The sequence below is a fragment of the Hemicordylus capensis genome, chromosome 2, assembly GCF_027244095.1.
Source record: "Hemicordylus capensis ecotype Gifberg chromosome 2, rHemCap1.1.pri, whole genome shotgun sequence".
In the NCBI taxonomy this organism is placed as follows: Eukaryota; Metazoa; Chordata; class Lepidosauria; order Squamata; family Cordylidae; genus Hemicordylus; species Hemicordylus capensis.
The window spans coordinates 416,565,032-416,591,379 of NC_069658.1; the positions used below are offsets into that span (position 1 = coordinate 416,565,032).

The 26,348-nt window shown below is 44.7% G+C and overlaps 1 protein-coding gene across 1 annotated transcript in view; it reads right to left on the reverse strand.

The window, feature by feature from the left end:
• RNF135 (ring finger protein 135) overlaps positions 1-26,348 on the reverse strand; it is a 32,843-nt gene that overhangs the window by 4,575 nt on the left and 1,920 nt on the right. Inside the window, exons 2-8 of the mRNA XM_053293467.1 lie at positions 21,994-22,146; positions 20,211-20,558; positions 15,358-15,447; positions 14,471-14,677; positions 9,397-9,550; positions 6,615-6,797; positions 1,005-1,106 (exon numbers count right to left, since the gene is read on the reverse strand). Coding sequence (XP_053149442.1) covers positions 1,005-1,106; positions 6,615-6,797; positions 9,397-9,550; positions 14,471-14,677; positions 15,358-15,447; positions 20,211-20,558; positions 21,994-22,146 — 1,237 coding nt within the window. The remainder of the gene's footprint in view (positions 1-1,004; positions 1,107-6,614; positions 6,798-9,396; positions 9,551-14,470; positions 14,678-15,357; positions 15,448-20,210; positions 20,559-21,993; positions 22,147-26,348) is intronic.

Sequence of the window (26,348 nt, forward strand, 5' to 3'; positions counted from 1 at the left end):
CAAAATCATGTAGGATATTAAGGTTTATCTGTGCCTGGAAAATCACTTGGTACTAGACTATGTTTCATGGTTGTATAAGCTTCCCTCAAATAGTATGGAACTCCATAAAGTTAAATTCATGAATTCAAAGGACTCCTGAAAACCAAGCTCTGTTTCAAAAAGTCAAGCAATGCCATGCTGTATTTTTTGTATTTAAGATTTAAAGAAAACAAATCCTGCATTTCAGAATGAAGGTCTGTCTCTTCGACTGGCATAAATGGTTCACACGACCACAAGGGGATGAGCTGGGAGGAAAGGCAGGAGTCTACTTGCCTTCCCCCAGACTACCAGAGCCTGATCAGAGCTCCGCCCTCTGCATGAGCACATGAGCAGCACAACAAGGAGTTAAGCAGTGACTGGGGGAGGGAAGGAAGCTGGGCCACCAGGTATCCCACAATTGGGAAAGCTCCCTGTGGCCTGGCTGCTCCTTCTGCTGGGCTCTCTGATCAAGATGGCTGCCAGCAGTACAATGGCCCACACAACCAGGCAGTGAGAGAGAAGATGTGTGCTCATCCTGCTATCTCACTTTTAACCTTCAGGGTTACCCGGGGGAGGAGCAATGGGATCAGGACCAATCCCAGAGCTTGCCATGACCAGCTTTACCTGGACTCAGGGGCGTAGCTATAATTGAGCGAAAGGGTTCAAAGAACACGGGCCCCCAGCTCCTGAGCACCCTCCAGTTCCACGCCTCCCTATTTTATTCATGATCTCCCTCACTCTGGGGGGCCGCCAGAGAGAGGGATGAACACGGGACCCCTCTCCCCTAGCTACGCCCCTGATAGCCCTGTCCTAACCAAGGTAGAACTGATCATGTGAACGACCTTACTGACTGATCTCATGGGGGGGGGATTTCATGGGACTGATACAGCAGTTTGTTAAAGGCTTGTCTGAAGGCTGTATGTTGACTGTCTTTCCCACATTTTTTAATGTTAGAGTCTTATCTCTGCATTGATTTATATACTTACACTGAGAAAACCGACTTGAAATTACCGACATTGGACTGTTACTGTTAGATGCTAATGATGAAGAACAGTGACCAGTTTCCTGAAGTGAATCTTGAGACTGTGCTAATAAAATAAAAAGAGAGAGTTCCTGTGATATATATTTTATTAAACTGGAAGTAAGAGATCTTGAAAATAAAACACAGAGATAAATGTTAACGATTGCAGTGTATACAAATCTACTCTATAATACCTTCCTAGAACTATAAAAAGTTATGGTACTTCTATTGTTTAACAGCATATGTGCATTTAAAATGCATTTTCCTCAAAAAGATTCATACCTGCCAACATGTCCCTATTTTCCCATTCAGGTGAATTTTTTAAAAATTATTTAACATATTTGTATACCTCTCAAAATGCAAGTCTCTGGGTGGTTTACAACAAAACAATAAAAACAAGTAAAAAGATTAAAACATTACAACAATTTAAAATAACATTAAAACTACTGAAAAACATCAAACTATTAAAACAGTATCTAATTAAAAGCCTGGGTGAACAAATGTGTCTTGACTGCCTTTTAAAAAGTTGTAAGAGGTGGGGAGGCTCTTATTTCAGCAGGGAGCGTGTTCGGGGCAGCAATAGAGAAGGCCCATCCCTGAGTAGCCACCAGACGAGCCGGTGACAACTGCAGATGAACCTCTCCTGATTATCTCAAAGGGCGGTGCAGCTCATAGCGAAGAAGACGTTCTCTTAAATATGCAAGGCCTATGTTGTTTAGGGCTTTATAGGTTATAACCAGCACCTTGTATTTTGCCCAGAAACCTATCAGCAGCCAGTGCAGATCTTTCAATACGGGAGTAATATGGTCTCTCCAAGATGACTCAGAGACCAACCTGGCTGCCACACTCTGGACCAACTGCAGTTTCTGGAACATGTACAAAGACAGTCCCACATAGAGCACATTGCATGCAGTAGTCAAGTTTGAAGGTGACCAGCAGATGTGCTATTGTTCTGAGGTCATTTATCTCAAGAAATGGACACAGCTGGCGTATCAGCCGAAGCTGATAAAAGGCACTTCTAGCCACTGCCTCAACCTGGGACACCAGGGAGAAGTTTGTGTCCAGAAGCACCCCCAGACTGCGTACCTTTTCCTTCTGGTGAAGTGTGACCCCATCCAGAACAGGCAAATCAAAATCATCTCCCGAGTTTCAGCCCCACACAATAAGTATCTCTGTCTATCTGGATTCAGTCTCAGTTTGTTATCTCTTATCCAGCCCATCACCGCCTCCAGGCAGGCATTTAGGGAGGTTGTGCCTTCTCCCGATGATGTTGACTTGGAGAAAAAGATTTGGGTGTCATCAGCATACTGATAACACCCTGCACCAAATCTCCTGGTGATCTCTCCCAGCAGTTTCATGTAGATGTTAAACAACATCGGAGACAATACGGAGCTCTGAGGGACACCATACAAAAGTTCAAATTTTGAAGAACAACAATCCCCGAGGGACACCATCTGGAATCTGCCCGAGAAGTAGGAGCGGAACCTCCCAACCCCAATCCCCTCAGGCACTCAAGAAGGATATTATGGTGGAAAGCCACCGAGAGGTCCAAAAGGACCAACAGAGTCATACTTCCTCTGTCAATTCCCAATTGAAGATCATCCATCAGGCTGACCAAGGCAGTCTCCACCCCATAGCCCACCTGAAAGCCAGTCTGAAACGGGTCTTGATAATCAGTTTCCTCCAAGACTGTCTGGAACTAGGAGGCCACCACCCTCTCAATGATCTTGCCCAACTACGGAAGGTTGGAGACAGGCCTATAGTTGCTTAACTCTGAGGGATCCAACACAGGCTTCTTCATAAGAGGTCTAATAATTCCCGCCTCAAGGCGGAAAATAGGGACATGTTGGGAGAGACTTAGGGCAAGGGTGTCAAATTCAAATCTGGTGGTGGGCCAGATTAGATTCAGATGTACCTCTGGGGGTCACACATAGCTTCTCACCACCTCCTGTCACCTCGTGCCCACCTTGCAACACCTTCTGTCTTCCTCCTCGCCTTCCCCGCTCTCTCTCTCTCTCTCTCTCTCTCTCTCTCTCTCTCTCTCTCCTTTCTTTCCCCTCTCTTGCCCTGCCACTTAAATTAGCTGAATGCACTACTTTTACACTGGAATATGCTCGGGGACAATTTGCATAATTTTTTGGCCATTTTTGGAAGAAATTCTGATCATCATACTTCCCAATGACGAGAGACAGAGGGAGAGAGATCCTGCCTGTTCTTTTTCATGGACCACTCGAAACTGGTAGGAGAGGGTTAAAGGGAGTTGACATCATGTTATACTTTCCCATCAGCCTTACTGTGAGGCAAGAGAGATGTGATTCTTACAAGATTCCCTGTGCTGGTGCACCCCTTTCTCTTCCTCCCCAGCCCTGCCATGCTTCCCGAAGCTCGCTTGCCGAGGCTGCGTCTTGCTGCCCTCGCCAGCCCGATCATGGCTGAAGTTTCTGGCCCATGCCGATGGCCACTTCTCAGCCACGGCAGCTTCTTGCTGCCCTCACCACTAGCCCACCGCAAGAAGTCTGAAGCTTCTGGCCTGCACCATTTCTCAACCGTAGTGGCTTCTTGCTGCAGGTGGCACTTCTCTACTGCGCCCCTTCTCAGTGGTGCCAGCGGTGGCGGCAGCAATGGCCGATTCTTTGCCTCAGCTGCAGAAATGGCTCAGGGTTTGAGGGCTGGACAGTGGGGCTCCATGGGCCAGATCCAGCTTGCAGGCCAGGACTTTGACAAACTTGATTTAGGGGCCCTTTACCTTAGCTGCATGGGGCCTGCTTTCTCATGAGCAAATAGTATGAGACTGCGGTAACATTTAAAATTACAAAACCATGTAAATGGCAGGTTCATCACACAGACCCCAAACATGGAATCAGCTATTTTCAGGGGAGACTGAATCCATTCTCCTGTCCTCCTCTTCCCAAAGAGGTCATTGGTAGAATTTTCAGCTTTATGAAAGAGCTACAAACCTGCAGCTGTGGTACATAGGAACATAGGAAGCTGCCATATACTGAGTCAGACCATTGGTCCATCTAGCTCAGTATTGTCTTCACAGACTAGCAGCAGCTTCTCCAAAGTTGCAGGCAGGAATCTCTCTCAGCCCTATCTTGGAGATGCCAGGGAGGGAACTTGGAACCTAGATGCTGTTCCCAGAGCAGCTCCATCCCCGAAGGGGAATATCTTACAGTGCTCACACATCAAGTCTCCCATTCATATGCAACCAGGGCGGACCCTGCTTAGCTAAGGGAACAAGTCATGCTTGCTACCACAAGAACAGCTCTCCTCCCTTAGACCAGCTCTCCTCCCTTAGTAGTTGGATGCGAAACCATGAGTACAATACCTGCTTTCACACATAATCCCCAATCCAGTTTAGGATATACATGTAGAAGCTTGCTTCCCCTCACTGAATCACATTTTGCTTTCCAGTCTGAATTTCCAGAAGGCAACACATGCTACTGTACATCTGAAGAGTCTGAGCTTTTCAGAGACATATGTCTGTTTTTTCTATATCGAATCTTATACCCCACCCTTAGCCTTCAACAGAGACAGGATATAAATAAAAATAAATGTGTAAGAATAGTTTAGCAGCACAATTATCACAACAAAATGACAATAGTCTTAGATACAAAAATCCACCCATTTTGTTGACCTATTATTGCAGTTGTGTATGTATTTTATTTTATTTATTAAAATATTTATACCCCACTTTACCATGGAAAAATATTGAAGGTGGCTTACAGTGACAAAATATTGATCACCTAGTCACACAGATTCACCAGACAGTGAGGCTCAGCCATTTAGTCAGGTTATCTTGGTAAGTTTGCACCTGTGTTTTGGTGGGTTCATATCTTTAGTCTCCCTACTACTGCACCTGAGTGGGAGAGGCACTTTTCACCTTAAAAAACATTTCTGTCACCATTTGTTGCATGAGAGTCCAATCTCATTAATTTTCATATAGATGCTCAAAGTTAAAGATTAGTTTAATTACTTGTAAAGGCGTATTCATTAATGGAGCTAAAGGAAATCAAACCAAATGGTCCCATTATTTGGTTCAGGTTCCACGGTTCCTAAGCAAACCTGATGGTGCATGAATGGGTATGAACAGGGTTCATTTTCAGAAGCCTATCTGTTACCCATTCATTTTCTTTTTGAGTGTGTGTGTGTGTGAAAAGATAAACATTTTTGTGAATTTTAAATATATATATACACACACACACACAAGCTGAGCTAGCACAGATCATCTGTGCACTAGGACTTTGTTGCTCTCCTTGCCCCCACCCCACAGCCCCTGCTTTATTGCTCAGTGTCAGCCACCCACTCTCAGCTGCCTCCTCTCCACCGCTCACTCGCTCACTCACCCCTCCCTGCCGCTCATTTGCTCACTCCCTGCTCGCTCACCCGCCCTCCCCATCCCCACTTGCTCACTTACTCACCCACTACCCACTCTTCTTCCCTATCTGCATATGGAATCCCCACTGCCCAATCACCACGGTGCTTCTGTTCTGTTACCTCCGATTGGTAAAGCACTGTGTGGGTGGGGCTTGCCACATATTACCTTAGTGTGTGTGTGTATGTATATATGTGAGAGAGAGCGCGCCTATATAAGCAGCGGCTACCTTCTGGTGAGCACCATCTTGAATACCCATAACCCAAGATGTAGCGCTGTCCCAAGTCAGTGTGAATAACAAAACAAAAAAACAAAAAAAGGCAGCCACCAGTAGCAGGTATTCAAAATGGCATCCATGATGAGATTGCTGCACACTGAAGCTCCTTCCAATGCCAACGTAGACAGCAGCAAAACATAAGAAAACATAGTTTTCAGTTTTAAAAAGTGGGGGGACAATGACAAATGGGGAACAAAACAAACCAGGACCCTCCCAATGCATCACAAAACAAAAAACATAAGGGCTGAATAGGTTCAAAACTAACAGAGCTCTGCAACAAAAAAGTTTTTTTACATGCACATCCCTTATTAGTGCCTTATATTTGTACAATTTTGGTACTGTAACTTGCTAAAAAGGTGTAGCACAAAAGTCTTAATAAATAATATGCTAAATACAGTGGTCCCTCTACTTACGAAATTAATCCGTTCCGAATGCACATTTGTAAGTCGAAAAATTCGTAAGTCGAAAAGCGGTTTCCCATAGGAATGCATTGGGAACGGATTAATGCGTTCCGGAGCCTAGAAAAAAGACCCAGACCCCCAGTAAGGCTTGCAAACTGCACAGGAACATTTCTTTTCAAGAATAAACAGGCAGTAAACAGGCAGGCAAGTCAAGGAAACCGCATGTAAAATTTTTAAGTCAAGGAAACCCCATCTAAAAATTTGTAAGTCGAAAAAACCGCATCTAAAACCGGATCTAAAACTGCCGTTTGTAACTCGAAAAATACTTATGTCGAGTAGTTTGTAAGTCGAGGGACCACTGTATGCTAAATCATTGTAAACCGCTTAGAGAGCCCTGGCTATAAAGCGGTATATAAATGTAAGTGCTAAAAGTAAATGAATAATTACTAATTATTTCACAAGTGGATGAGAGCAACGCTAGTAAGAGAAGGAGTGAAAGATCCTGTAAAAAAAACTACCTACAGGAATTGCTAGAGGAAGCAATCACATGCTGTGCCATGTCTCTTCTGTATTCATTTATCTTGCTTGTTCCCGGAGAAGGCTCTACAGCAGAGAGAGATCCACAGGAATTGCTGGAGGAAGCAATCTCACCCTGTGCCAGATCCATTTGGATTTCATTTCTCTTGATGATTCCTGGAGGAGGCTCTATAGCAAAGAGAGTCTTGTTTAGTTAATGATTGAGACTGGAAGCACAAGGAATGTTGTTGCTATTTTGCAGATTGCAGCTCCAGTCATCGGAATTAAACAAGCAAGTCCTTTAGCTTTCTCGTGAAGTATGTGCTTCTGCAGAAGAGAGACTAATGGTCTGACCTGTGACCAAGAAATTCCTTCGTTCAAATCCCAGTTCTATGATGAACTCACGAAGAAGCCTTAGGTAAACTGCCATCTCCCTGCCTCATCCCTCAATCTGGATAATTCTGATCTACCGGAGAGTTGTAGTAAGGCCCCTGTCAATAACTGGTCTTATAGAAAGGTCCTTTTTGGAGAAGGGTGATGGGGAAGGGCACCAACATGCATCTACCTTGAAGCCGACTGCCAGGAAGCCTCACTGCCATTGCAGTAATTCTCCATGCCTCTGAGTTGGCAGCAGAGGAGGGATAGCTTGCACCCCTCAGGGGCTAGGTTCGGTCCTAAGTCTTCCAGCTGCTGATTCCTTTTGTAAGGCGTATTGAGAAAATGTATGTAAAGCACTACGAACATTCCAGAATGTTATATACATGCAAAACATGTTATATAAAGCATTCCTACCACCACCACCACTCACAGGTGTCATTACTCATCTACCTAAAATTGCCAAACATGGTGGAAGTTCCAGGACTTCACAGTAAATATAAAGCCCAGAATGGCTTACCAATTTAAGAATTTGTTGATTAATCATCTGCCAATATAACCAATTAAATTCATATAAACATACAAAATCTCAATATAAGTACCCTTTTGAGAAATTGCAAAATGTTTGCTAATCATAAAAATACCAGCCATTGTTCTAAAAAATTAAGGGTCTTTAGTATTTTCTTGTTTTATTTCCTGTTATTATAACACACTCGAGACAAGATAGCCTCAAAGAAATAAGCAGGTATGCTTATTTCACAACAGCTCACAACTTATTGCAAGCTTATTTCACCTTAACTAACAACTGCACTAACATTTGTCCATGCTGATTAAAAAAACTGCCCCGTGCAACAATCAAAGCTTTGACTGACTAATCTGCTGACTAAAGCTGATAGTCTATTCTAGGTGTGATTGGTAAAACATCAACGAATACTGGTTTAACCCTCTGGGTGACATCCAGACGAATGCTGCTCTATTGCAAACATGTTGCCCTAGTGCAAGGATGGCTTTTGAATTTTTATCTATGTGTACACTGCCTTGAGACACATGTTTTGGCAATATAAAAAAAAAGGATGTTGCACCAGCTAGTTCTGCAAAGTTGAAAGCTTGCATTCCAGACTAGTGTTCTGCTGATGCAACAGGCTGCGCTTGTTTGTAGCATGCCTTCTGCTGTGAACACTTCATCAGTCCACCTATGCTGCAGAGAATGATGCAAAGCTATCTGCTATCCTTGTTGTGCAAGCGCAAGGAGACTGCACAGCTTTGAGTATCTGTTCAGCTACACAACCTTCTTGCATGTGGACCTTTCTTCATTGCAGGACCACAGTGGCAGTCTGGATGCCAGCCAGCCCTTGACCCCAAGCACATTTACTTGGAAGTGAATACCACTTATTTCAGTAGGACTTACATGGAAGTAACTGTGTTTAGGTCTATACTCTGATTTCTGCCCAGCTCTCCTCCATCTGCATTGCAAATAGGGTTGTGTATAGCATTAGCAAAGCAGGGAAAAACAAACAAACAAAGGTGGAGAACGAGTGCCTGCAGGAGCAAGCTACACACAAAAGAAAGCATCCTAAAGGTAGCTGCATTTTTATAGCTACAGGATATATATAAAATACACAGAAAGTAATACACAATATAAACACATGTATCAATGCATGAGGCACTGAACAGGATACATACTTGGCAATGTCATTGCAAAGATTCATAAAATGGAGTAAAATTCAAAAACCAATGCCTATGCTGTGCAATTTAAGAGAATATGAAATGGTGGGGACAGTTACAAATATTTAAGCTGATGCCTGCTGGGCTTTGTTATCTCTATCATGCCCTGCTGTTTGCCTCCGAAGAGCATTTAGCTGGTCTTTCCTATTGGGACAAAATGCTGGACTTAGTTTTAATCCAGTAAGACAAATGCTTACGTTCTTAATGTTTCTCCCTGACAGCATTATACTATGCTGCAAAGAATGCAGACCCTGCTTTATTTCTTCAGTAAACTTGTTTACTGGACTCATAATGCAATCCTTAAGATGTTTACTCAAATGTAAATTCCACTGAATTCAATGGGACTAAATGTACTTAAGAGTTGCAGCCTTAGCTTGGAATGAAGGTAATGTGTGCTGTCAAGTTGATTTCAGCTCCTGACGCCCATAGAGCCCTGTGGTTTTCTCTTTTTTTGTGGTCTTCTTCCTTTCTCACAGGAGGGGTTTACCATTGCCTCCTCCCATGCAGTATGAGATGATGCCTTTCAGCATCTTCCTATATCGCTGCTGTCTGCGGGGATTCGAACCAGCAAACTTCTGCTTGTTAGTCAAGCATTTCCCCACTGTGCCACTTAAGAGTACTTAGCTCAGAATAATACAACATATTTCTAACTAACGGGAGCCAAGAGACACATGCAAATCTCACTCACCTTGTAGCAGCTGCACTGGATACCCTGACTTTTCCAGCATTTTTTTGAACTCTTGTACAGCAAATGCAATGCTATTGATCTTCTGAATGTCAAGAGCAACTTCATTCATTGCAACAGGAGAACCAACATAAACTTCTTGTTCTGATGAGACATTCTAATAATAAAATAACAGAAACAATGAAAAATTAGCAACCATTCCATTCCTTGTGCCAAGTGAATATGATCCACAAGTCTATACATAGCTCATCAACAAACATGACACAGGCAGGGGGGATGAGGATGGAGGGAAAGGATATTTAAATACCGCTTTGCTCAAAGGTGCTATAGCAAAAAAAGTGGGGGGAATCATTAGTACACTCACTAGATCTGTCTGTGTTGCAGCCATCACATGGACATACTGTTTCATCTTCAGGACTAGGACATAGAACCCAGTCCTGGTTCTGCTTCCTGGTAAAACAAGGAGTAGAGCAGACGGAAACACATGACAGCTGATCAAAAAGGTCAAATGAGAGTAAGGGAGATAGCAGCACATGCCAACGCCAGGTAACAGACTCGGTGTACAGGTGTTTATATAACAATGCTAGAAGTGGCATTGAGCCAAGATGGGTGAGGTGGAGTAGCTAGATGCTAACGAAAACATAGATATAGTGGGCATAACAGAAACCTGGTGGACTGGTGAGAAGCAGTGGGACACTGTTATTCCAAGGTACAAACTCTACAGAAAGGACAGGGAGGGGCAGATTGTGGGTGGAGTAATACTGCATATTAAAGAAGGGAAATAATCCAACAGGTTAGAAAACCTAGAAGGACTGGAGCCCTCCACAGAATCATTATGGGTAACAATACGAGGACTGGGGGGAAATGTGTTACTAGAGACATGCTATTGTCTTCTGGATCAAAACGCTGAGAGTGACCTGGAGTTGCAGAAGGATGTCAGAGAGACATCAAAGAGAGACAGAGCTATGATAATGGGTGACTTCAATTACTCTCATATAGTCTAGGTGAATTCACGTGTGGGTATTGACAGAGGGGCCACATTTCTATACATGCTAAATGACTACACCTTAGAATATATAGTTGAGGAACCAACTAGAGAAAAGACAACCTTGGACTTAATCCTGACTGGTGCCCAGGACCTGGTGCGAGATGTCACAGTTGTAGAACCATTGGGGAACCGTGAACATAGTCTGATCCAATTCAGCTTATATGCAAGAGGAGCACTGCCAAGAAAGTCCAGCATAGATGCAATGGACTTCAGAAGAGGAAACTTCTCAAAAATGAGGGGGCTGGTAAAAAAGAAGCTGAAAGTCAGGAGGGTCAAATCTCTCCAGAAAGCATGGAACTTATTCAAAACCACAATAATGTATACCAAGACGGAGGAAAGGTACCACCAAGTTCAGGAGAGCACCAGCATGACTAACAAGTGAAGGCAGGGAAAGTAGGAAAAGGAAGAAGTCTTCCTTTAGAAAATGGAAGTCCTGTCCAAATGAAGAGAACAGAAAAGAACATAAACTCTGTCATAAGAAATGCAAGGAGGACAACAAGGGATGCAAAAAGAGAGTTTGAGGAGCATATAACTAGAAGTGTCAAGGGGAATAACAAAATTTCTTTAAAGAAGTAGAAAACCTGACAGGGAGGCGGTTGGTCCCTTAGATGATGAGGGCATTAAAGGGATTATTAAGGAGGATAAGGAGATTGCAGAGAAGCTGAATGAGTTATTTGCATTTGTTCTTCACTGTGGAGGATACCGGCCATATACCTGTTCCAGAACTGAGTTTCTCAGGTTTGGAGGCAGAAGAACTGGGCCAATTTGAGGTCACTAGAGAGGATGTTCTACATTGTCTAGAAAAATAAAAAATTAACAAATCGCCAGGGCCAGATGGCATGCACTTGAGAGTCTTTAAAGAACTCAAATATTAAATTGCAGACCTCCTTGCAAAAATATGTAACTTGTCCCTACAATCAGAGGACTGGAAAGTAGATAATGTAATTCTGATTTTCAAAAAGGGATCCTAGGAGGATATAGGAAACTACAGACCAGTTAGCTCAACTTCTGTGCCATGAAAATTGGTGGAAAGCATACCTCCTTGCAAAAATATGTAACTTGTCCCTACAATCAGAGGACTGGAAAGTAGATAATGTAATTCTGATTTTCAAAAAGGGATCCTAGGAGGATATAGGAAACTACAGACCAGTTAGCTCAACTTCTGTGCCATGAAAATTGGTGGAAAGCATACCTAAGGACAAAATTGTTAAACATATAGAAGAAAAGGCCTTGCTGAAGGAGAACCAGCATGGTTTCTATAAGGGCAAGTCTTGCCTCACTAACCTTTTAGAGTTCTTTGAGAATGTCAACAAGCATGTGGATAAAGGGGATCCGATTGACATCATGGACTTCCAAATTTTTTTGACAAAGCTCCCTACCAAAGTCTCCTGAGTAAACTTAGCAATCATGGGATAAAGGGACAGGTTCAAGTGTGGATTGGTAACTGATTGAAGGACAAGAAACAGAGGGTAGGAATAAATGGACATTTTTTTCACAATGGAGGGAAGTAAGGTCCCCCAGGGATTTGTACTGGGACCAGTGCTCTTTAACTTGTTCATAAATGACCTAGAAGTTGGGGTAAGCAGCAAAGTGGCCAAATTTGCAGATGACACTAAACTATTTAGGGTAGTGAAATCCACAACAGATTGTGAGTTGCTCCAAAAGGGTGTCTCCAGACTGGGTGAGTAGACAACAAAATGGCAAATGCGGTTCAGTGTAACCAAGTGTAAAGTTATGCATATTGGGGCAAAAAAACCTCAACTTCACACAGGCACTGATGGGGTCTGAGCAGTCAGTGAATAACAAGGAGATAAGTCTTGGGGTCATGGTGGACAGCTCACTGAAAGTGTTGACTCAGTGCGCGGTAGCTGTGAAAAAGGCAAATTTCATGCTAAAGATCATTAGGAAGAAGATTGAAAATACAAATGTTACTATTATAATGCTGTTATACAAATCTATGGTGTGGCCACATTTGGAGTACTTCATACAGTTCCGATCACCATATCTTAAGAAGGACATTGTAGAACTGGAAAAGGTGCAGAAGATGATCAACCGAGATGATCAGGTGCCTGAAGGACCTTCCTGATCAGGTGCCTGAAGCATCTGGGGCTTTTTAGTTTTGAAAAGAGGCAACCCGAGTTCAAATCCCCATTCAGCCATGAAACTAGCCTGGTGACTCTGGGCCAGTCTCTCTCAGCCTAACCTACTTCACAGGGTTGTTGTGAAGAGAAACCTAAGTCAAGTCAAGTCAGCTTTTATTTCGATCAACGACCAGAACAGAAAAAGAAAAGAAGAGACATCATAAAATGGCAATACGCAACTTGCATGCAATATAACAAAACTTGGCCACAGAATTAGTACTCATAGTATCAAATTTAGACAATAGTAAATCAAGATAAAAGTCATCCGAACGGCCAGGAAAAGACTACAACCAGCATGAAATAAAATCTAAACAGGCATCCCTGTAGAGGTCACAGTAAAGAATAAAATGCACAGTAGACTCAACAGCACCTGAGCCACAAGGGCAGAGGTGCGAAGAGTAAGGAGTCCCCTTGAACCTTCCCTTAAGAATGGCTGTTGGAAGAGCATTAAGACGTGCAAGAGTCAAGGCATGCCTAAATTTAGGAAATATTATGTTACTTAGGTAGTCAGCGGGCTTAAGATTAAAGAACTGGTTACCTGTAAGAAACCTAAGTATGTAGTACACAGCTCTGGGCTCCTTGGAGGAAGAGCAGGATATAAAATGTAAAATAAATAAATAAATAAATAAATAATGCCTGGAGTAGAGAGAGTGGACAGAGAGAAACCTTTCTCCTTCTCTCACACTAGAACCAAGGAACCATAATATTGATGGCCAGGAAATTTAGGACCAACAGAAAAGTACTTTTTCACACACCGCATAATTAATCTATGACAGGAGTGTAGCCACTATTGTGCGAACGGGTTCAAAGAACTCGGGCTGCTAATGAAAAAGGCCGCCCAAGCCCCGTGGCTCAGGCTCCAGAGGAGCCCAAAGCGAACTCTCCCCTCCCATGGTGCCGAGAACCCGGGCAAACTCTCCGCAGTTATTTCCGGCAGCGCCGACTGGAGAGAGAGAAAGGGGGAAATGTCCTATTGGGCAGCCAACGCTGCTGGAAATGATGAGCTAAGAGCTCGCTCGGGCTCTTGGCAGCCCAGGCCATGCCCCATTTGCGCATTACGTCACACACAAAGGGGCATGGTCCGGGCTGCTGAGAGCTCGAGCTTGAGTGAGCTCTCAGCTCGTCATTTCAGGCAGCGTCGGCTGCTCGATAGGACGTTTTCCCGTTTCTCTCCCTCCAGAGAGGGAGAGAAAGGGGAAAACGTTCTATTGGGCAGTCAGTGCTGCCTGAAATAACTGGAGGACAGTTCGCCCAGGCTCTCAGCAGCCCGGGTGTGGGAGGAGGTAGTTCAGAGCCCGAGCCATGCCCCCATGCACGTGACATCACGTGCACCGGCGTATGTGGAGCGGGCCGCCAAGCGGGGCTGGACCCAGGCCGCCACTTGGCTGGCTCCGCACCTGATCTATGGGATTCTCTGCTGCGGGATGTGTTGATGGTCACTAGCTTGGATGGCTTTAAAAGGGGCTTAGACAAATTTGTGGAGGTCAGGTCTAACAATGGCTACTAGTCTGGTGGCTACAGGCCACCTCCAGCCTCAAGGCAGGATGCCTCTCAATATCAGTTGCAGGAGAGTAACAGCAGGAGAGAGGGCAAGCCATCACTCCCTGCCTGTGGGCTTCTCAGGGGCATCTGGTGGGCTACTGTGTGAAACAGGATGTTGGGCTGGATGGGCCTTTGGCTTGATCTAGCAGGGCTGTTCTTATGTTCTTAAGTAAGCTTAATTTTTTAAGGTGCTATGTTAACTGTTTAGTGAACTGTATAGGCCACAAAGGCATGCAGCCCAATCCTGTGCTTGTCTACACTGCAGCAAGCCACACTTTGTTCAATAGGTCTTACTTTCAAGTAAATGTGCAGAAGATCACACTGTTAATCTCATACTTTTTTTTACCTTCTGTAGTTCTTCTAAGTTATTTTGCAACTCCAAAAGCTTTTCAACTCTTGCAGTAAGCTGCTCATTCACTATGCTTATTTTCTGTTGAACTGCTGTATACTCTAGGTCAACAGCCTCTAGCATCATTTCTTCTTGATCATCAATGTACTTTTTTATAAAACTGAAGTCTTCTACAACTGAGCTTTTGATATGAGATACATGATCCTGAAATACAAGAAAAAGAAGCGGATTAAGGACTTATCTAAACACAGAAGCCCTAAAACCTGTGTGTGCCCCACCCCCACTCCCAACTCTTCAAATGCTTTTCGGCTAAAGTAGCTCTCCCACTAACCTACTGTCAGGAACTCTCAAGAGTAAAGTAGACTTAACACTAGACACATCATTAACCTTGGAGTGCTTCCTTCTTCTTGGGAAAATTACACATATGGAGGATCTGATCTGGATTAGAATAGGGGGCTTTAAGACACAGGAACACACACACATAAATACAGGTTGCATGGCATAACAAAGCCCCCATAGCAAATATTTCTTGCACACAGAGGGAAAGCATATTGGAGATAGACTCCAATATACTAGTTTCCTATGAAGAAAGAGGTTTTTCACGTAAGGGAATGTTCAAATGTGTGACCGATCACAAACAGATTAATATGGTACAGTCCAAGAACAATTTTACCACTTAATTCTACTGAACACATAAATGTGTTCAGGAGAGGGAAGGCTGTAGATGTTGGAGGGAAAGTGTAATCCCCCTGCAATTGAACACGTGAGAGGGGTGGGGCGGTGGCGGGATCTATGTCTGAATATTCCCTGTGCAAAGAAACAATAGTCTGAAATGGACATCAGATGTTCCAGGAGGTAGAAACCAAGTGGATTGTGACAACAACCTTTATTTCAGTTTTCTCCTTTGTCCAGTTGATAATTGCCTCTAAGGCCCCTTCAGTTTGTTTGGAGATGTCACTTATTTTCACCATATCCTAAAGAGTGAAAAATGTACAAAACATTTACTCCTCTATCTTAAACATATTTACATGAGAAGCCATGCTTATTTCACCCAAAAATACTTCCAAATAATGCACAGTCTTATTCAAGGAACACCTGTGCCCCATATGAACCTGTCCAGACCTTGATGCCATCACTGCGGACCCCACTCTTCAGTTTGCTGCTAACTCAGATCTGATTGGTGGCAACCAAGGACACCATAATTTATGTTGTAATGCTACATTTATGACCAAAGAGAACCTAATTTAAGTTATATTTTAACTACTGCTCTTATTCTGCTACATATATCATTTTGTTTGGTTCCTCTTTTCTTTTTATGGATTTCTTCTTCTATGTTTTAATCTAGGTAAACTGCTTTGTGTAAGCTTGTTTTAGAAAAGTGTGATAAAAACATACAGTATATAAATAAATAATTCAAGTAGCTCCTTGTATAGAAAGCACCATAAAATGACACAAAAACCATAGGTAGTCATGTTGGCCCATTAGAAAGGGTTCTCAAAATTCTTCATCGGGCTGGATGTTAATGCCTCATGCTACCGGCAGTTTTCCCAGCAATACATTGCGGTCCTAGTGCTGGCAGGGGCAGTTGGTTAATGAGACAAGGTGAGGTGGTTGCCTCAGGCAATGAAATATTGGGGTGCTAGCAGGATGGCAAGATGCCCTGCCCCACTGAAACTTCAGGACTAATTGGAAACTTGCAAGCTTTGGAAGGAACTTGGGCAAAGGGAAGGTTGCCCTCTTCTCCTCCCACCCCCTGTAAATCCTGCAAGAATAGCAAGATGAGGCTGCTGGCAACTTTCCCTCTGCCTTGTTCCCTATGCCACTTTTGAGCTTGTAAGGGTCAGTTTAGAAACGAGGGGGGGAGGCTCCCCACAGGAGCATGGGACAAAGCTGGATTTGACACCTCGCTTCAGGCACTCCAGTACTTTGGGGTGCCCCTGAGGAAAATACAGACATCTGAATTCCTGCCACCCACTTGTCCACTCAAACTTGCCTCTCTCAAGCTGCTTTTTCCCCCAAGGGGGAATTGTACAACTTAAATTCACACTTGAGTGGAGCTAATTTTCCTAACCAACCAGTTCGAATGAGAAGGCCCTTTGAAACTGGCAGACTAGAGCAGTTAATTCAAAAATCTTAGCTGTGCTGGAAACCAGGAAAGGACTTGATTAAAGAAAAGAAGAAGCTAGGAGTTTTAGACAAATAGAGTGGTATGTGTGTCTTGGGTGACATCAACCAGTGGCAGGGGGGCATTATGTGATCTTTCCATTTCAAGCACAAAGAAGTCTAAGGCTCCAGTCCTGAACATGCTGATCTGGAAGTCCCTTTGAAACTGCAGGGCACTGTAAGGCCACTCCCAAGTGTGATTCAAAGAAAGACACTTTGGACATGTTTAGAATCATGTTATTTTTTGCATAAAACCATTTGCGGGGTTCTGGAGCTAAGCCCTTTTGAGCTCTGGCACCAGTTAAACCCTGAGTGGGATTCACAGGTGATGATGGGAGTGGAAAACACCTTTAGAGAGTATACCGTAAAGTCAGCAATTTGTCTCAGTTCCTGCCCAGGGCTTGCCTCAGTTTTAGATTGAACGCTAGAATCGGTTTCAAGTGCAAGGGCTCCAACCTGTTAACATCTATCAGTCTACTAACATCTATCTGTCTATCTAAAGTCACTTGGGTTTCACTCGTTCACTAACTGACTCTCAGACCAAGCCACGAAAGATATAAACATGCTGTTTAGTAGGTAGGTTCCAGACTACCACACTACCAGAAAAATAAAAAACTCTGGGAAAATTAATTTTCTGGAAAATGTGGAAAAACTCTCCTATTGGAAAAGCATGGGAAATGATGCCTTTCAAGTTTCCCCTGGTATTTTATTTTTTATTTAACATATTTATATACCACCCCAAACCTATTTCTCTCGGCAGTTGACAATAAACCGCCCAGTCAGAAAGTCTTGTTTACAGACAGAAAGTCTGAACTTTCACAGAATGATTTGGGGGGGGGGGGGAGCTATATTGTTTCAGTTCACTGGACTTCCATCCGTGTTAGATTTCCATGGAACGCGAGTAACACATCAAAAAAAACCCACGAAACATTTAGCACTAGATATCTTCGTTCGTCTATCTCATTCAGTCTCCTAGAATTTGTCTTTTTAGGAGTTTATGGAAGCAACACTATTACATACTCAAAACAAAGCAGCTCTTCTGGACATCAACTAGCAAGTAGTGAAGGGGGAGTGCATGGTCATTTCATGGTACAGGAGAGGAACACTTGCAAACCAAAAGCCCTTTTACTGGTTGTAGTAAGTAATAAGACATTACTAGAAGTCATGTGTTTATTCCAAAATGTTTCTCCTGGAAGTCAGCGAATTCTTGCGAAGATAATTATATTGGGATTGAATGAAAACATTGTACATCGTTTATCTCAAGCAAGTCAGTATTATCTGCATATTGGAGATGGAGCGGGCATGTACACAAAAGCGTCACAAACAGGGGGTTCCATGGTGCACAGTTGGGTCCCTCAGTAGTAGTCATTTCCTGAGCATGTGCAGAGTCAGACTGCCTCTCCCCTCCCACAGACCACCCACAGCTAGGTCGCGTCGCAAACGCCCGCGAGTTGGTAGTGGGCGACTTCTAGTTAGAGGTCAACCCCACCACCCACCACCCCTCTTTCTCTACTTCCCTTGTGTTAGAAGCAAGCACCGGCCCCTCACCTGCGCCTCTTGCTTGGCTGCGGCGGGCTGCCAACCACCACACCACCCGCCACGGAGGACATGTAGCGGAAAGGGCCATAAGGGTGACCCTCCCGCTGGAAGCGCGTCTTCCGAAGCCGCGCGCCGATATTGCTCCAGCAGCGCCTCCAGCAAGATGTTGCGTTCAGGCAGCTTCTTGTGGAGAATGCCGCGCTGGCAATTGGGGCAGCAGAGGCCTCGGCCTTCCGCCTTCTTTTCCACCCACTGCTGGAGGCAGCCCAGGCAGAAGCTGTGGCCGCATAGCAGCGTGGCCGGGATGGAGAGCAGGCTCAGGCAGATGGAGCACTGCAGGTCCTCCGCTTTCAGCCACACGGCCACTCTGTCGCCTCTGGCAGCCCAAGCCATAGCAGACACCGGAGCACAGAAAGTGGTTGCTGCGACAACTACGGAGGCGTCCCCGCCCCTTGGGCCGGCCGGGCGGGCTCCCCGAGTGGGGAGGGAGGGTCTGACTCTTCCTTGGGCCTCCGGTGCAAAGGTGCGGTGCACCACTGGGTATGCAGAGCGCCCCTGGAAGGGAAGACTGCATGAACAGCAGTGTCTCTGCTTCCTTCCTTCCCGCGCACCTTCCGGTGCGGTGAGTGGGCTGCTGCAGGCCGGCCGCAAGGATTTTAAATTTGGGGTACTGACTGTCGCTGTTCTCCGCCACTCCCCACAATGGAAAGCGATGGGTTAGCAAAGTATGCTTTGGGATTGGGAAGCCGCTATCCAGTAATCCTAGATTTTGAGAGTGGGGTTATTTCCGTGGGTAAAGAGGGAAAAACATTCTGCACAAGTTCAGAGACACACTCAGCTTTGTTTCCAGAAGAGTAGTTGCGTTTGTCCGTGGCAGCAACAACGATAAGTTGTTTTTGTCTCGGCACCGCAAAGGCTAAGAGATGTTATGGCATACACTTCTGTTGACTAGAGCCCACTCCATCATCACATGCATGGAGTGCTACTTTCAGCTGGCAGATATATCCATGGTATGACAGGGGTGAACGGAAACCTGTAAGCAGTGGCCATGAAATAACAGTCTATCACGGTTCATCTTCATTTTCTAGCAGTGCTCCTCCCAGGAGCGGCTGTTGCTGGTGTCTCCCCCCGCCCTGTTGTCGCTGCTGTTTAAATGTGTGTGTGGCCCTTTGGGATGGTGACCTACTTTCTCATTCCTTTTTCTTTGTAAACCACTTTGGGGAACTTTTGTTGTTGTTGTTTGAAAAGTAATATATACATATTCTAAATAATTATTGCACCCCTGATTTCATCGTTTGCTTTCTGGATTCTCTAGCATGAATGCATGTAAAGCCAAACTAGACATAACATAGCAGATGCGTGTTAACAATCCCCTATCTTTTTAAAATAAAAATTAATGAAGAGCAGCCATGGGAGGCTATACCTTATGTGGTAGAATGTTCAAGGAGGGGCACTTAACCCTTCTTCTGGAAATTTTGCTACTCAGAATCTCCCAGCCAAGCTATTTTTCCGTCCACAGGGTCCCCTACCATTCTTTTCTTTGGCTTGCAATTCCCCCCCTCCCCAAAAAGTTCAGTGAGACTCACTCCCAAGTCAATAGTGTGCATAGGATTGTGCCCTTGCAATGCAGTTCTACACATGCCTACTCAGATGTCTCACCGAGTTCAATGGGACTTCTTCCCAGGTAAGTGAAGAAGACTGCAGCCTTAGTCTCATCCTGAAGAAATTAGATCTTATCCTTGTAAAAAACAAAACATTCCCTGCACACCTTTTCTCTTGCTCCTGTGCAAAGAATATCACACATTCCCCACCCACAAAAGTGAAGAGCAAGCTGTTGCCTAGACAGCAGGGTCCCTCTCAGGGGCCCAGGGACATTTGTCCCTCCTTTTTCAATTATAGCTGATTGTCTATGAAACTTTAACTTGTGGTATTATATCTGTGGTTTTCCCCCACATGCAAGGCATTACTCAGTTTTGCAGTCATTCAGTAACAATCTTTCATGTACAAACAGCATCTTAATCAAGCAGGTATGTACCTTGTGCTGATCCAGAAGTCCAGCTGACAACTTCAGAGTCTGGCATCCACTAGCTTCTTTCTTCTCTTCCAAGAAGAGTTTTAGGATTTCTTGGCACTTCTCTTGATCCCTTCCCCATGTCCTTGGTGTTTCCTTAATATGCTGGAAGGTTTCCACTATGTTGGCAAGTTGTCTGTTGTCTACCAAATTTTGTGGATGAAGCTCACCCCTGCACTTGGGGCAGGATGCCTTGGCCCCGGTCTCCTTGCAGTGTTGAGAGATGCACTCTTTGCAAAAGTTGTGGGAACATTTTGTAACCAATACTGGTTGTTTAAAATAGTCCAGACAAAGGCAACATGTCAATTCATCCTGCAAATTTTTAACAGGGTTGACAGCCTCAGCAGCTGTAGCCATGACTGCTGGGAGGCAAAGATATAAAGGGCTTTCAGTTTCTTTTATCAAGAAGACATATCTCTGTACAATAAGGGGGAGGAGGCAAGGCTTGTTCTACTTCCTGCTCTGTTCAGTTAAGTTTGCAGTCTGTGGAAAAAAGCTCTGCTGAACTCAGCGACACTCCCCAGCAAAAACATGCATAGGAGGACGAAGCTACAAAGTTACCTAACTCGTTCTCAGCTTCTGGGTATAGACTTTGCCTCTTCACCTCATGCACTTAGTTCAAGGTTCTTGGACATATAGTTCTGCAATCTTTCCAGATTTTGAATTCTTTGTGATTTTTATAGTAATTACATCCTATTTGTGAGAAATACACATTTCCTCTCCTCTGACCCAGCAAATTTGGTACAGCGGGTGCAACTCAGTTTGCACCTCTGCAATATATTTTTTCCTGTGGTTGACCTTTTCCCAGTTGGACATTTAGCTGGTGCTAATTATTTTGAGGTCATACAGCCAAAGCTTTTGAGAAGGAAAGCAGGAAGGAAATCTTCCCTTTAACATCTTTTTTTTCCTGACCTCACATGAAAGCCCCTCAGAAGTGATAACTGTACATGGATTGGTGGATGTTGCATTTCTGGTTAAAATAGTCTTTAATAAAACAATCAACAAAATACCTGTCACACTGTGATGGAAGGGGAATAGATGGGCTGGGTTGCACAATATATTTGTGTGTCCATATTGTACAGGGATGTAGTGGAGAGGGGATGTGCAGGGATGGAGCACCGGTACTTCTCAGCTTCTTTGGCTGTTGGGGTGAGCATAGCCATGGTGGCTGTCATAGAGAGTGCCTGCACTTCAGAATTTACAAGTACATCACTGATATTGTTTCTCAAGGAGTGTGGGACATTACTCTCAGTGGCCACCAATGTGAGGACTGGAGAGCAGTTTTGACCCCACTAATAATCATGCCCCAAGTATATATTGTTACCGGTGAAATGGTGTTTTCTTTGCCAATAGTACATATTTGAAATTTCAAATGGATGAGGTGCCACATACTGCTTCTTTTAATCAATTGGCCTATCGTTACCACTCTGTTGTCATGCTCCTGGTCAGTAAGGCAATTAGAAGACTTATTCAACTCATAAGGCATGTTAAAAGGGTGAAGCAAGTTTACCCTTCTACTTATACTGCTCTGTAATTGTGCAGATTAAGAATTCAAAATAATGTTTGAAGTATGTTAAAATGTAGTTGATGAGTGATTATCAGTATGCACTCATAGACAAAAGACTTGCTGTACCATCTGCAGACCAGATTTCCAGGTTATTTTTGCCACTATATGGTCATCTTGTCAAGTTTTAAAAGCAACAGCTACTCACAGGCAACAATGGAGTAATCCTGGGTATTATCATACCTCTTGACTGCTGAACAGATTAGCCCTCTTCCAATGTTTACAAAATAAAATCACATCCAGAATCCCGAGAGTGTGCTGGAAGTCACATCCCTGAGGAGAGTTTGCCTGCTGGTCTTGAAAAAAAAGAGGAAGCAACAAGTTTGTATTTCTCTCCTAAAGAAGATCGCAAGCAAAGGAACACAGCAAGGAATTAAAAAAATACATCACAAAGAAGACGAAAGGGAGAGGAAAAGCTAAGTTAGGCCCAGTAATTTTCTAGGGTTTAATTTCTGGCTGGCTGGAAGTGTTTGTGTGTTTGGCAGGAGTAGCCTGAGTGGGGGATTCATTCCAGGTGAGTGCCTCAGCTTGTGGGAGGGGTCACATTAAGTGTTCCCTCTAACAGGGATTCCCAGATGTTGTTGACTACAGCTCCCAGAATCCCCAGCTGCAATGGCTTTTGCTTGGGGATTATAGGTCCCTGTTAGAAGGAACACTGGTCACATTCCTGAGGGGAGTCTGTTTGCCTGCTGGTTACGAAAAAAAGATTCAGACCAGAGGAGCTTTACAAACAGATATCAAAAGAGTTTTTCTGGAGTTTAGCAGGAGATTGGAGGGGAGTTCTGTAGGGAGGCACACAACACAAGTGGTCCCTCTGCATCACAGAGGAGACACCCAGCACAAGAATAAGTTGAGTACTACCTGGCTTCTGTAATTTTCTTGGAGGACAAAGCTAATAACCTTTAATTAGCTGACAACTGCATCCAGTACATAGCTTCAAGTGAACAACTACATAGCTTCAAGTGAACTCTAAATATCCAATCAAACCAGTTATGAAAGTAGAATGCCAGTAGGGTATGGGGTGCTTCCTAGTGTATTGCACAGAGTGTCACTTGTATGACTATCTGCATGAGGGGCAGAGGTCCTGGGTGTGTGTTCAGTGCAAAGAGCTCCTGGATCTCAGGGAACAGGTTTGTTCCCTTGGGGTCAAGGTGGCTGACTTGGAGAAGCTCAGGGAGGAAGAGAGGTGTGTAGATGAGACCCTTGGGAATGTGATAGAGGCATCCCATTCCCAGGCTGACAGCACTTCTACTGTCATGGAATGTGAAGGTCTCGGAGAAGGAGAACATCAGTCTGAGGAAGAAGGAAACACTCCCTTAGCAGGGACCCCTTCCTTGGGTGATGAGCCCATATACTCTCGCACAGAGGATAGTTCTCCATGGGGTGGGGACCTCCTAGTGGTGGGTGATTCAATCATTAGGGGCATAGAGAGATGGGTCTGTGACCCGCATGTAGACCTCACGGTGACTTGCCTGCCTGGTGCGAAGGTTGTGGACGTCACGCTGCATCTAGGTAGGCTATTAGGCAGTGCTGGGGAGGAGTCAGCTGTGGTGGTGCACACTGGCACCAACAATGATAGGGAATGCAGTTGGGAGGTCCTGGAAGCCAAATGTAGGCTGCTAGGTAGCATATTGAAGTCCAGGACCCTCAGGGTAGCATTCTCTGAAATGCTTCTTGTCCCACATGAGACAGTGACACAGGCAGAGCTGAGGGGTTTCAATGTGTGGATAAGACGTTGGTGCCAGGAGGAGGGGTTTAGATTTGTTAGGCACTGGATACATTTTTGGGGAAGCGAAGCCTTTACAAAAGGGATGGGCTCCACTTGAACCAAGATGGAACCAGACTGCTGTCACTTAAAATCAAGAAGGTCGCAGAGCAGCATTTAAAATGATGCCCGAGGGATTGCCGACTGGAACTGGGTGGTATCTGGTTCATCCAGCAAAATCCCCTGAGGGTGCACATTTCGGATAAACCAGAAGGGGACAGAGTACACCCAGGAGGTGGACAGAAAGCAATAGATGACAGCTTGCTAAATAGGTAAAATGATGGTAATGGGGATAGCATATGCCAATACCAGGTGAGGGATGTGGTGTATAGGTGTCTATATACCAATGCCAGAAGTCTCCAAGCAAAGATGGGTGAGCTGGAGTGCCTGGTTACTAATGAAAACATAGTTATAGTGGGTGTAATGGAAACCTGGTGGAACGGTGAAAACGAGTGGGACACTATTATTCCTGGATATAAACTCTACAGAAGGGACAGGGAGGGGAGGATTGGGAAAGGAGTACCACTGTATATCAAAGAAGGGATAGATTCAATAAGCTAGAAAACCTAGATGGACCAGAGTCCTCCACAGAACCATTATGGGTAACATGACAAGGATTGAAAGGAAATGTGTTACTAGGGACGTGCTATCGCCTTCTGGATCAAAGTACTGAGAGTGACCTGGATTTGGAGAAGCAAATAAGAGAGGTGTCAAAGAGAGACAGGGCAGTAATAATGGATAACTTTAACTACCCACACATTGGTTGGTTGATTGGTTGGTTGATTGATTAGGTGTCGTCAAGTCTGTGTCAACTCTTAGTGACCACATAGCGACCCATATACCACTGGGTAAATTCACATTCAGGTAAGGAAAAGGGGGCCAAATTTCTAGACATGCTAAATGACTGTGCCTTAGAACAATTAGTTGTGGAACCAACCAGAGAGATGGCGACCTTGGACTTAATCCTGAGTGGTGCCCAGCACCTGATGCGAGAAGTCAGAGTTGTAGAACCATTGGATAGCAGTGACTATAGAGTGATCCAATTAAGCATATGTGCAAGTGGAGAATTGTCAAGGAAGTCCAGCACAAATGTGTTGGACTTCAGAAGAGGCAGCTTCTCAAAAATGGGAGGACTGGTAAAAATGAAGTTGAAAGGGAAGGTCAGGAGGGTCAAATCACTCCAGAAAACACAGAACTTATTTAAAACCACAACACTAGAAGCACACTTGGAATGTATACCAAGAAGGAGGAAAAGTACCACCAAGTTCAGGAGGACGCCAGCATGGCTAACAAGGAGAGTTAGAGAAGCTTTAAAGGGAAGAAGACTTCCTTCAGAAAATGCAAGTCCTCCTCAAATGAAGAGAAAGGAACATAAACACTGGCAAAAGAAATGGAAGGAGACAATAAGGGATGCAAAAAGACAGTTTGAGGAGCATATAGCTAGGAGTGTCAAGAGGAATAACAAAAACTTCTTTAAATATATCCGAAGTAGAAAACCTGCCAGGGAGGTGGCTGGCTCCTTAGATTATGAGGGTGTGAAAGGGATTATTAAGGAGGATAAGGAGTTTGCAGAGAAGCTGAATGAGTTACTTGCATCTGTCTTCATGGTGGAGGATACTGACCACATAAACCTCTCCAGGATTTAGCTCAGGTTTAGTGATGTGCCCGGACCGGTCTGGAGGCCATTCTACAGGCCTACTGAACAATTCGGACAAGGGCGGTCCGGGTTCAGGTGGATTGGGGTGGGGGGTTCCTTTAAGGGTGGGGGAGGGTTTACTTACCCCTCCCGCCGCTTTCCAAACTCGGGCGCACGAATTTCTTTTAGTAATCGGGGTGGCAGGATACCGCCCTGCCGCTCCTTCCCCCGCGGGGCTGCTACAGCCTGCAAAAGGCTTTAAGAAGCCTCTCCCACCACTTTCCAAACTCGGGCGCACGTATTTCTTTTAGTAATTGGGGCGGCAGGATATCTTATATGCTACCAAAGAATCTACACTAAGAACACCTCAGAAACAACAAAACCCTGTACCCCATGGGTTAGCAACCCATGGGGGTGGTTAGCACCCTTGCTCTGGGCCACCCCAGCACCTCCCAAGTGCAATTATGGGTCTGCTGAAACCTTGTGTGTCAGTGTCACTGGGTTTGGTTAAGCCAGCAGCAATCCCTATGAGAGATATTTATTAGAAGATCCTTAGAAAATCCTAAAAAAAACCCCACCACTCCTATCAATCCGGGGATGCCTGGGAAGGACTGAGGCCATTTTTGCCATGTCCCCAGACCCACTTTGGGGGTGCTGCCACCCCACAGAGGTGGGGTTTGGGGCTGCCCGAAATCCTCATTATATCCAATGGGAACCCCCCCCCCAAATCCACCAAAAATACTAGGGGCACCTATCAATTGCCACCCCCAGGTTTTCTGCCCCTATCCGGGTACCCTAACACCACCCAGGTCAGTCCACCTTACCTACCCAAGCAACTAAGATGACACAGACCACCAACTAGTTTTGACAATGACAATGATGTAAAAAAGGCCACTGCTGCCTGCCAGCAGCACAGCACACAGAGACAAGAAGCAGCAGACTTGCTCTGCTGCAGGATGGATGATGTCCAAAAAAGCCACCGCCCCAGTGCCTGCCCACTGAGGCCACCACAGACAGAAGCTGACCTGCTCTGCTCTGTTGCAGTGCTCCCCTCCTTCATCATGGATGCACAGTTGCGCACGCTACATCTGAAAAGGCCAAGAAGGGGTCCAGGCAGGCCAGGGACCATTCCAAACC